General features: G+C 63.4%; 1 protein-coding gene across 1 annotated transcript; it reads right to left on the bottom strand.

Annotated features, from left to right (window-relative positions):
- Positions 1-1,189: 1,189 nt before the first annotated feature.
- On the bottom strand, positions 1,190-10,254 carry CDK2 (cyclin dependent kinase 2). The gene is made up of 7 exons (XM_044995556.1): positions 10,087-10,254; positions 7,348-7,425; positions 6,921-7,041; positions 6,647-6,817; positions 5,937-6,038; positions 4,777-4,980; positions 1,190-4,181 (listed from the first exon to the last, which is right to left on the bottom strand). Exons 1-7 carry the CDS (start codon positions 10,200-10,202, stop codon positions 4,077-4,079), a joined length of 897 nt encoding a protein of 298 aa, XP_044851491.1. The 5' UTR covers positions 10,203-10,254; the 3' UTR covers positions 1,190-4,076.
- Between the last annotated feature and the right edge of the window lie 1,547 nt (positions 10,255-11,801).

The raw sequence follows: 11,801 nt of genomic DNA, 5'->3' as shown, positions 1-11,801 counted from the left end.
GGGAATGATTGGCAGGGTGCGGGTGAGAAGGAAGGTGAGAGCCCGGAGGCCTCTGGGAATCTGACCTTTGACCTTGGCATGAACCTCTCCCCAATTAGCTTAACTGAGCTAAAAATAGACGATGGTTCCCGGGCTCAGAGACCAGGGGGCGGGGCCCAGAGGGGGGCAACTAGGGGGTGGAGCCAGGCACCAGGAGCCCAAGGGGGCGGGGGCCAGGGATAGGGGCGGGGCCTGAGGGGCGGGCCCAGGGAGAGGGGCGGGGCCTACAGGTGTAGCCCAGATAAAGGCGGAGCCAAGGGAGGGCAGGGTCTGGGCACCAGGAGCCGGGGGTCTGACAACCCAGGGCAGGGGCCCAGGCGCCAGCAGCCAGGCCAGGCTGGGGGGGGGGGGCACGTGGCCCATGGCCCATGTGGGGCTCCAGGCCCCCGGCTTGCCAGGCCCCTGCTCACTGATAGCACCAGGGCTGCAGGCGGCTGCGCCAGGTGCTGCGCAGACACCACGAAGCTGGCCCCTGCCTCCACGAGCTCACACCCCTTCAGCAAAGTGGCAGCTGCTGGGCCAGAAAGGTGGCAGGAGGGAGGGCCGTGGGGGGGACCGAGGGCCAGCCGTCGAGGTGGGCCGGGAGCCCAGGGCTGGCGTGGCCGGGCGGCTGCCCCTTGCAACATTCCCAGAGCTCAAGGGAGCTTCGGCCAACGGCTCTACCCTCCCGTCCGACAGAGCTGTCAGCCTCTTGCCCCCAGCGCTAAAATCGCCCCTGACACGGCCCCAGGGAAGAATGTGGACTTTCCCAGATAAACGTAATGGACCTAGTCCAGCCGTGCACGTCACTGGTGCTATTCTGCTTATGCTCGGTCAGCTGCTGGCTCTCATCTTGCCTTGTAAGCACTTTGGAGCAGGAGCTGTGTGCAGCACCTTGCACAATGGGGCCAGGCCCATGACTAGGCACTCTTAAGCCCAGAGCCTGACAGGTACTGGAGTGGCCAACTGCCATTGAAATCGGTGCCTAACGCCCACTTCAATACCTCTGTATTTGTACCAAGGTCTGTAGCAGAGCTGGGAACAGAACCTGTTTCTAAGTGACCTACTCACTGGACAGGACTTCCTCTCTCAGCTCACAGAAGATATTTTCCTCTGTAGCTATCCCCTTGGAAGAAAATCACATTCACGACAAGTTAAAACTAAGAATATTTTTAATGATTTATAAACCAATCCCATAATATTATTAACATTTGGTAAGAAACAACAGTCTACAAAGAATTACAAAAATCAAGGACGACAAATATATTTGAGGGTTTGTTTGTTAAAAATATTCACTTAGACAAGCACCGTGGTTTTTGTAACAAACTTTATAGAAATCCAGAGCGCTGCTTTAAAACTAACCCAGCCTTATAAATATTGCCCTATTTGTTCCAGTCCAAAAAATATATATTCATGCTCCCAAATATTGTGTCATTATAGCTAGTAAACCCCATCTCCGTCTCGCCTTCCCTCTGTTTTCATCGTGAGTTGGCAGGAGCACTGTTTTGGGGGAATTCTCTTCCGCCTTCTGTAGCCAGCGGCTTGGAGACTCAATTTCCCCTCCCTCCTCAAACCGGTTCCCATCAGGCACCTGCCCCCCCGTTGCTGTCCTAATCCTACATTTTTCTTTAGGCAACTGAGTTGAGAAAAAAAGCTAGTCCACTGTGGAAGGAAATGAGACACAATCCTTCTGCTCTAAAGAAACTCAAGATGCAAGAGCTCAGAATAGCTATGCTAGGAACAGAACCATTCGGACTTTTAACCCTCACCTGGAAAGGGCCCATGTGGCTTATGAGCTTCCCTTAATGATCATTCCTCTCCTGGAATGTTAATTTGTACCCCTAAAATACTTTTATAAACAACCCTTAAATATAAAATGCTTTACTATAAAATACACTAAGTCTGTTTTTAAATAGTCTATTCCTCTATTGTCAACTTTTGGTTTAGACGTGGATTTCCCCCTCCCCCCCATCTCCTTTTTAAGCAGACCCCAAGAGCTTGGCGGTGGGCGGGTGAGAGCAGCCCACCATCCGCACCGTGGGATGTTCCAGGCTGTTACAACTGGGGCTGTTTGTAGGGAAACATCCGGAACTGATCCCGTTACGCTGGCGGACAGCTGCCCCCAGCAATAGCTGCCTCCAGTGAGCTCGACTGGCGCCTTCCTGTCCATTCAAACACCCCATCTGCACTGGAGTATCTGCTGCCACCGAGGGCTGGGTGACGGGGGATACCTTCGAACACCCTTCCCCGCCCTGCAGGGCAATCCCAGTGGAAGAGTGCTCCAACCCAGACTCAGCAGCACCCCCCAGCCCCTTGAGCTGCCCCTGCTTCCCCAGGTTTGGGCCGTTCTTTGTGGATTTAAAATCAGATACGTTGCTGGGTGGCCAAATCGGACCTTCCAGGGAAACACAGACACCAGGGTGGCGGGGACACCCACAGGAAAGGAGGTGAATTAAAATCGCAGGTTGGGTGCATGTACTAATTTCACAGGCCAGATCCTCAGCTGGTGTAAATACGCATCGCTCTGCTGAAGGCAGCGGAGTTTCACCATCCGCACGAGCTGGGGATCTGGCCCCACGTGCCGGAGCCAGCCTTTCCACGGGCTGAAGCGCCTCTGGCATGGAAAGATCTGAGCCAAAGGAAAGCGACAAGGAATCCCACCCCTCCGGGAGCCAGCCCTCCAGAGCGCGTGGGGAACAGCCCGGCTGGCACCAGTTCTAGTGAGGCGTATGTCAGATTGTGGGGTCAGATCCGTACCTGGCATAAGCTGCCATTGCACCATTGACAAGTCAGTGGAACCCCACTGATCGATGCCCACCGAGGCTCTGTCCCCTTGCAGCGAGCTTGGCCATAGGCAGTGCCACAGAATGAGCGGCCAATGATGCAGTGGGTGGAGGATCTGCCAGAGGAGACTGCAGCACCGTCAGGTTGGGGGCTCCTTTCGGGGCCAAAGACCTTTGCTTTCAAAGCCCTTCAGGGAGCAGAGAATTGGGGGGTGTCTTGCGGTGAAGCCATGAGAAGAGCCGGCTGCAAGGATGTTTCAGCTGCTGGGTGCCTGCTCCACCACCCGGCGCAGGGTGAAGCCGTTAGAGCAAACCCCCTCCTGTGAGTGCAGATTCTCCCTGGAGCGGATGAGGAACCTGCTTCCCTGCAGAAGCCACGTGCATCAGGTCACACCTGGTGAGACGTTCCCGTGGGGAGGAGGACGCCAGCGTTGGACATGCGAGGGTCTCGGGCCCCGTCGGTCAAAACGCTTCTGCCCATGGGACATGGGGGGATACTAAGCGAGCAGAGTCCCTGCTTAGGGTCAGATCCTGCTAGGGGAGGAGGGGAGCTGAGCGGGCCCAACCCGCTGCAGGATCAGCCCTTACAACGCATGTTTCCTGAGCGGTTGGGGACGCGTGGGGCCCCCTGACCCAAAGAGCCGAAGGGGATTCAGGCAGCCGATGCGCAGCAGGAACAGGAGTTGCCAGCAGCGCCGGCTGCAGTTCGAGCCCCTGGTGCAGCAGACTCCAGGGTGCTGGCCAGGGAGCAGGCAGCGGGGAGGCGGGTGAGTTCACCGGGGCCAGTGAGCGGATCTAGTTTGTGGTTCCCCAGCCAGACCCTCCCTGCCTTCCACCCATCGAGGAGGCGTGCGGGCTCCAGGGGGTTCACCCTGTGTTGGAGCAAGAAGAGGCTGGGGGGGGGGCACACCGAGGGAGGGGAGAGAAGGGGCTCAACCAGGGCAGCTGGGGGGTGGGGGCGCTCCCAGCTGCAGCGAGCAAGGTCCCATTGCTGGTGCTGAAATCCAAGCCCTCCAGGGAGGGTCAAAGCCACGGACTAGGAGCTTCAGCCAGGGCAACGGGGGCTGGGCTGGGGGGAGCCCCCCGCCCCCCATCCAGCATCCCCACGGTCGGGGGGCTAAGTGCAAGTCCGCAGGGGCAGGATGAGTCACAGGCCCCCCGGGGCAGGCCCAGGCCCAGCCCCAGCCCCAGGAGACGGATCCAGACACAGGCCAGACAGCGCCAGCGTGGGGGCAGCAGAGTCCCGGGTGGGCCGGCCCCCTCCCCGAAGCCACTTCACAAGCGCAGGTGAGGGACGGCCTTGGTGACGTCCTGGAAGAAGGGATGGTTCAGCGCTGACTTGGCCGAAATCCGCTTGTTGGGGTCGTAGTGCAGCATTTGCTGGGTAGGAGAGGGGTGGGTGGTTATTGGGGGTGGGGGACGGGACAGGCGGGAACCCTGCCATTCCCATGGCAACTTTCATCATGAAGCACCAAGGTGGGTCACACCCAAGGCCGTAGCGACGCTGCCTCTGGGGTGGAACGTGGCCGCTGCTCCACCACCACCACTAAGAACAGGGAAGGAGATGGAATCTCGAACCCTTGGAACATCTCCCGGGGGAACTCAGAGACAACGCGATGGACTCTGGTCCGGACGCCGGGGCTAACGCCTCTCGCGGCGGGAGGGCAGAGGGTCTGGCAGGCAGGATTCCTGGGTCTCGGTCCAGCTCTGGGATGGGGACCTGGGGTCTATTCCTGGTTGTGCCGCTGATTGTGTGGCCTGGGCAAGTCGCTGCCCCGGGGGGGGGAGGGGGAGGCTGCTTGCTGTCCATGTAGCACCGGTGGAGGGCTACGGAGCTTGGCTACAGCTGGAGGGCAAGTGGCTTCCAGTCCCCAGAGCCAGCCCTGCCCTCTCCCAAGAAACCTCGTTCCTCCCGCCCCCTCCCCAAGCTAACCAAGGTACCGGGTCAATTCTGGAGCCCCCCCCAGCTACTCACAGCCAAGAGCTTCCTCCCCTCCTCGTCCAGCGGGGGCACCACCTTGCTGAAGTCCTGCCTGGCCCATTTGGGGAAGCTGGGCTTGTAATCGGGCATGGAAGTGACCCCCGGCCACACGGCCTCGTCCGGGGTGCCCAGCGTCCGGAAGATGCGGAAGAGCTGGTCAATTTCCGAGTCTCCGGGGAACAGGGCTCGCCTGGTGATCTGACGGCAGGAGAGGGGTCACGCAAGGTCCCAGCACGGCCCCACCCCCCACTGGCTCAAAGCGGAGAGGGGGGCTTTCCCAAGGGAGGGAGCTGAGGGCCAGGGGTGCTCTGGGCTCAGCACAGGGGAAGTCAATGGCCTGCATGGATCCTTTCACGATCCCCTCTGGCCTTAAACCCTACGAGCCGTCCCCTCCCTCTACAGCCTCATGACTCCCCCCACTCCCCCCCCGCAGCCAAGCCTCTACCCGGCGGGGGTGGGGTGACCTGGGCACGAAGGGTTAAGGCCAACTGGCTCCCGTGGGAAACGAGCCGCTCCGTGGTCTGCTCCCCTCGCCCACCCCGTGATGCAGACGCCAGCCCATGTGCTCCGCATGACCCACCTCTTCGTGCCCCCGCTGCCAGCACAACCCCTTCCCCCGGGCGGGGGGCATGCCAGGCAGGGCACCCCCCCGAGAAGGCAACAGAGCCCCTTTCTTTCCTGGTTCCCGCTCCAGGGACGAGTGACGTCCCCAGCGCATCCCGGAGCTGCCCCCGGGCAGAGGGAGCGAGGCTGCGGCTGCCCATCTGACACCATCAGCAGCTCTGGCAGCCTGTGGGGAGGCCTTGATCAGATCCGGCCAGGCTGGGATCTGCCCCAGCGCACCCTTAACGCTGCCTCTCACACCTGGGGGGAAACTCTGTGGAGCACCAGGCCAGGCAGCGGGACCTGCTGCCCCCGCTGGAACCGGAGGTGGCTGGGTGCAAGAGGCAGGATGGAGTAACTAACTCACACGCCTTCCCCCAGCATGTGACAGGACGAGCTGGGAACAGAGAGGAGCCGGGTACAGCCCCCCCCCCCTCCATCTCACAGACACACACAACCTCGTTTCACTCCCCCCCCCGCATGGGCCACACGTGGCCCCTCCCTGACTGCGGGACGAGAAAAACCACGTGCCGGGGGCGGGAGGCACGTACCATCTCGGCAAAGATGCAGCCCAGGCTCCAGATATCCACGGCCGTCGAGTAGTACTTGCAGCCGAGCAGGATTTCAGGGGCCCGGTACCAGAGAGTCACCACCTGGCCAAGTGGGGGAAATCCTTGTTAATCAGACAGGGACGTCTCTCACCCTCTCCTCGCCAAGGACCCCAAAGACCTTTACACACAATAGGCCCCCGGCAAACCCCATTTTGCAGATGGGGAAACTGAGGCACAGAACGGGAAACACACCCAAGGCAAGACAGCGAATTTTGGGGGGAGCTGAGAATAGAACCCAGGAGTCCGGGCTCCCGGCCTTGCGGGGGTAACCGTTAGACACCCCTCTCCCTAGCAGGGCTTTGGCCCAGGAATGGAGTGGCAGGCAGGGTGGTGTGAGGCCATGGATCTGGGAGCCTGGAGTAGGCGCAGGGGCTGCAGCCGGATCTCTCCCACCTCCTAGGGGCATGACAGCCTTGGAGGAGGATGGGTCCATGGTTCAGCCCCTACAAGGAGGAGGTTACGTCACATACGCGCCGCAGGAGGCAGGATCAGCTGGAGCCGGGGGTCCTGGTGCAGGGAGGACAGGGATACTCAGCCCATCAGGGGCACCTACCCGGGTGAGGTGGCCCCATCTCACTACCTAGCCCCCGAGTCCCAGCTCCCAGCAGGTGCCAGACGGCTGGAGGAGGGGGGAGCCCCCCCGGACGCACCTCATGGGTGTAGGTTCGCACCGGCACGCCGAACGCCCGCGCCAGCCCAAAGTCTGCCAGCTTGATGGCTCCCTCGGCATTGATGAGCAGGTTCTGCGGCTTGAGGTCGCGGTGCAGCACCCGGTGGGAGTGGCAGAAGGCCAGGCCCTGCAGCAGCTGGAACAGGTAACTCTGCAGCGGGGGGCAGACAGGGCTGGGGTCAGAGGGGACCTTGGCTCGCATGGGACGGGAGGAGAGGAGGCTGGGGAGGGGGCTGAGCAGCCGGCCCGGTTACCTTGATGAGGGGCAGAGGGATGCCGCTGATGGAGGACGCGTCCATGAACTTCTTCAGGTCCTGGTGCAGGAACTCGAAGACCAGGTAGAGCTTGTTCTCCGTGTGGATCACGTCCAGCAGCCTGCGGGCGCAGGGAGAGGAACGAGGAGACGTCACCGCTCCCTCCCCGGAGAGGCCCTGGCAGGAGGGGCGGGGGCTGTGCCCGTCCTGTGCTGAGCCTGCCAGCGGGCAGCACCCAGCGTGACGAGTTTGTGGGGCACACGTCCCACTGGGGAGCCGGGCCCAGACCAGCCACGATGGGGGCCACAGCTCTGGGTCCCCCCCGGCCCCGGGGGAAGAGGGGCTCTGGGTCCCCGTAGCTCGGTGACCGTGTGGTGCCACCCTACAGGGACTTCGTTAACTCACGTCACCACCCGCCCCCACTTACTTGACGATGTTGGAGTGATTCAGCTCCTTAAGCAGGGAGATCTCCCGGATGGCCGTGCTGGGGACGCCCTCCGTCTCTCTGCAGTGGGGAGGGAAGCCATGGGGAGCCTGGAGACACGCAGAGGGTCTGGGGCTCCAATCTACCCCAGCTCTCCCCCCCCAGCCCAGCACACACAGGCCCCAGCCTAGTGCAGCAGCAATGGAAATGCAGCCCCCTCTGGGGTGGAAGCAACGGCGAGGGGAGGGGACAAAACTCCTGCCTGCCCTAGGGAGTGTTCACATCTGTGCAGAGCTGACGGGACCCTGGAGCAGCTCTCTGGGTCGGAACGAGGGGGGCAGGGCCCTGCGCACGGCCGCAGCCCCTCCCAAGGAGTAACTAACGGCCTCGTTCCTAGGCTCCGAGCCCAGAGCATCAGCTGCTGGACACGGGCACCAACCGCAAAATACAACAGAGCAGCTCCAGGCACGCTAGGCCAGGGCCAGACCGGGGCCATTTCCCCACCCGAAGCTCGTGACCAGTGAGTGGCACCCACCTGCCCGGCCTGTGCTGCCCAGCACCACGCAGGCAGCGGGAGCGGCCGGGGGCTGGGAACGCAGCCTCCCCAGGGCCATTGGGATCACCCGGCCTGGCCAGCGTCCCGCAGGCAGCAGGAGCGGCCGGGGGCTGGGAACGCAGCCTCCCCAGGGCCATTGGGATCACCCGGCCTGGCCAGCGTCCCGCAGGCAGCGGGAGCGGCCGGGGGCTGGGAACGCAGCCTCCCCAGGGCCATTGGGATCACCCGGCCGGGTCAGCGTCCCGCAGGCAGCGGGAGCGGCCGGGGGCTGGGAACGCAGTCTCCACAGCCCATTCAGACCAGTGGGGTTTGTGACTCGCAGGTTCCATAGGGCCATTGAGATCACCCGGCCAGGTCAGCGTCCCGCAGGCCTGGCACCCCCCAGCTGAGCTAGAGCTGAGCTTGGAGAAAAACGTCCAACGTCCATTTAAAAACGGCCAGTGATGGAGAATCCACTCCGGCCCTTGGGAAACTGTCCAGTGGTTACTGACCCTCGTCCTCCGGGATTTGTGCCTCATCTCCAGTCAGAAATTGTCTCACTTCAACGTCCTGCCAAGGGACCTGTTAGACCAGGGGTCTCAAACTCAACCAGTGCCAGTCCTCATCCTCCCAGCGGGCCAAGAATGTCACTCATGCTGCCCAGAACCCGCCCCCGCCTGCCTAACGCTCTGGGAGGGAGTTGGGGGGGAAGAAGGAGGAGGTCTGGGGTAGGGGATTGGGGTGCAGGCTCTGGGCTGGAGTTTGGGTGCTGGGTGCAGGCTCTGGGCTGGGGGTGCAGGAGAAGGGGTGCAGGCTCTGAGAGGGAGTTTGGGGGTGGGGGTGTGTGGGAAGGGGGTGGGGGTGCGGGAAGGGGGTGGGGGTGCAGGCTCTGAGAGGGAGTTTGGGGGTGGGGGGGAAGGGGGTGGGGGTGCAGGCTCTGAGAGGGAGTTTGGGGGTGGGGGGGGTGTGGGAAGGGGGTGGGGGTGCAGGCTCTGAGAGGGAGTTTGGGGGTGGGGGTGTGTGTGGGAAGGGGGTGGGGGTGCAGGCTCTGAGAGGGAGTTTGGGGGTGGGGGGGAAGGGGGTGGGGGTGCAGGCTCTGAGAGGGAGTTTGGGGGTGGGGGTGTGTGTGGGAAGGGGGTGGGGGTGCAGGCTCTGTGAGGCTCCGGGTCTTCTCTGAGCTTCTCCAACGGCTCCACATCCCCCTTGGATTGCGGGCACCAGAACCAGGCACAGACGCCGGATGCAGCCTCAATTCAACCTCCGGCCCCCTAGTCGACCTGGCCCCGAGCCCCACCACACGGCGCCGACTTCCCCTGCCCCCGCATTAGGAGTGACAGTGACTGGGCCGGGACCCCCACAGCCGGCCCGGCGCGGTGCCATGACCCACACGGCGGCCGAGAGGCGAAGCCGGCTGCGATACTCAGCCACTGCGCCTGGGAAGAGAATTTCCTCGCGGCCCTTCCAGGGCAGCCGGACAAGCTCAGAAAGGCTGTTTCAGCGCCGCCCAGGAGCGAGCGACTGACCGGTCTCAGCGCCCCAGGGTGACCTTTGTCAGGGCGCTAACGCAGCATGTGGGGCAGAAGAGCCCCCCAGAAATGGGGCTGCAGGAAGGGCTACGGGAGCTCATTCCCCCCACCTGCCCCAGTCCCCCGAAGGGCTGCTTGGCCCCAGCCTCACTGAGCGGAGCGGGGCGCTGCTGATTGACCCCACAAACATCCAGCGCCCCCTGGAGGGAGGGACCCGGGTGCCCCCCCAGCACCCCTGACCCAAGGGTTATCCGGGCCTCTGGCAGTGCCCTGCCCACCCCCGGCCACCAGCTCGACACTCGGGCTCTGCGGAACCGCCATGGACCCAGCCCACCTCGGCTGCCCCTCGCCAAGTACCTGGTGCCAGCCGCTCCCCGGGCACCCCAGCCCCAGAGGGAGGAAACCGCCCCCCCCGGATGCCAGTCCCGCCTCGGACCCCTTCTCTGCCAGATCTGCAGCCCCAGGGTGCCGCACGCTTCGCCCCCGGGGTGGGCTCACGCAGGAGGCCCCCAGCCCTCGAGGCGAGGGGTCCGCCCGCCCCAGGGAGGGGCCTGCCCGCCCCAGGGAGGGGCCAGCTCCCTGTGCCCCACTACAAGGAGACACCCCCTGCCCCCCACCCCTCGGGCCCCACGGCCGGAGACGGGGGGTTCCCTGGGACTCCCCGGGGGGGGGGGGACTCACGTATCCAGGCGGATTTTCTTCAGCGCCACCACCTCGCCGGTGACTTTGTTCCGGGCCTTGTAGACAACCCCGTAGGTGCCCTCGCCGATCTTCTCCACCTTCTGGAAGTTCTCCATGGGGCGCGGGCTGGCGCGGGCCGGGGCCGGGCCCGGGCCGGGGCGGGTCCCGGAGCCTGCCCGCCCCGGGGAGGGGGCCCGGGCTGGGAACCGGGGATCGGGATCGGGCCCGGGGGGGCGGGGCGGGGCGGCCCGGACAGAACGTTCCGCAGCCCCCGGCGGTTACAAACCCACCCAACTGGCAACAATGTAGCGCCGCCCCCCGCCGGCCGCTTCCCGCGTTCCACTCGCCCCGCCCACCCCGCCGCGCCATTGGCTGGCGCCTGGAGGGGACGCTGGGAGCGACGCGGGAGTCTCCTTAAAGGGACAGGCGCCGAGAAAGCAGCACCCCCCCCCGTCCCCGTAGGGTTGCGGGGTGGGCCAGAGCCAGAGCTGCGCTTAAATCCTAGGTGACCCCCCCAGCTGGGTGTCAGTGGGGGGAGCCCCAGGGGGCTCCACGCCAGTCCAAGGGCTGCTCCCCGGTGTGTGTATTACTGGGGGGATTTCCCCAGCCCCCCTCCCGAGCTGGAGCGGGCCAGGCCCCCCCTCCCTAAGGAGACTCCCCTCCCCAATGGTTTAACTCCAGGTGCTCCCCCATCCCCAGGGAGCTGCTCCCCCCCTTCCCCCACCCCGCATGCGGAACCCCCCAGCCCTGCCTAGGCGCCGCCTGGCAGAATCTGAAGGGGGGTCCCCAGGGTTAAGATTATGATCGATTGATGGCAAGTGCCCCCCTCGGGACCCTGGTTGTACAGAAGCCCTGAGGACCTCGCCCAGAGCCAGGGCTCAGACTGGGCTTTCGGCTTCCGTTCCAAACATTACACCACTAAGGCCCAGCTCCGGAGAAGCACTGAGGCTCCAAACTTCCTTTGAGGATCTGGGCATCAGGCCTCCTCCGCACGGGGGATTTCAGACCTAGCAGCCCAAAGCAGCCAGCCAAACACGCAGCCCCCTCGCCCCCAGGGGACTCGTGCGCCGTGAGCTGCGCCCGGCCCTGGCCCTGGCCTTTCTGAGCAGGAGCAGCACAATTCATCTGTGCAGCTGATCAATGAGACAGTCCAAGGGGTGACTTGAGCACAGCCTAGAGACACCTGCCCAGGGCTCTTTAATCCAGCAGACAAAAGAGCTGGCAGTGGAAGGCCGCGGAGTTCCTGCTGAACTGGTTTCCGCTGTCTCTCGTTTCCCGGAGCCCGGGGATCTCCTCCCCGAAGGGATCCAGCTCCAACCTTGAATGGAGGTTGGAGCAGACCACGGCTTCCCGTACAGACAACCTTCCTTAGAGGTGTTTAAGGCCTGGCTTGACAAAGCCCTGGCTGGGATGGTTTAGCTGGGGTGGGTCCTGCTTTGAGCAGAGGGTTGGACTAGATACCCCCGAGGTCCCTCAAATTACCTGCCCTGGTTCTGCTAACTGGCAGTTCTGGTTTCTCTCTCTGCCCAGACCAGGGTGCTCAGACGTGACTTTCCTCTATGCGCACAAGTGAACCGAGCACTCTGCACCCAGAACTCACGCTGGTTTAACGTCAGTTGGTTTGAGAATGGATTTAGTGACACCGACCCCCACCCCATCCCGTATGCACCCTCGTCTAGTGATTTCCAGCTGGGGCTATCGGTTTCGCTTGCATC

The sequence above is a fragment of the Mauremys mutica genome, chromosome 20 (assembly GCF_020497125.1).
Source record: "Mauremys mutica isolate MM-2020 ecotype Southern chromosome 20, ASM2049712v1, whole genome shotgun sequence".
NCBI lineage: Eukaryota > Metazoa > Chordata > Testudines > Geoemydidae > Mauremys > Mauremys mutica.
Note: the sequence above shows the minus strand (reverse complement) of the source record. Positions and strands in the feature narration are given on the sequence as shown.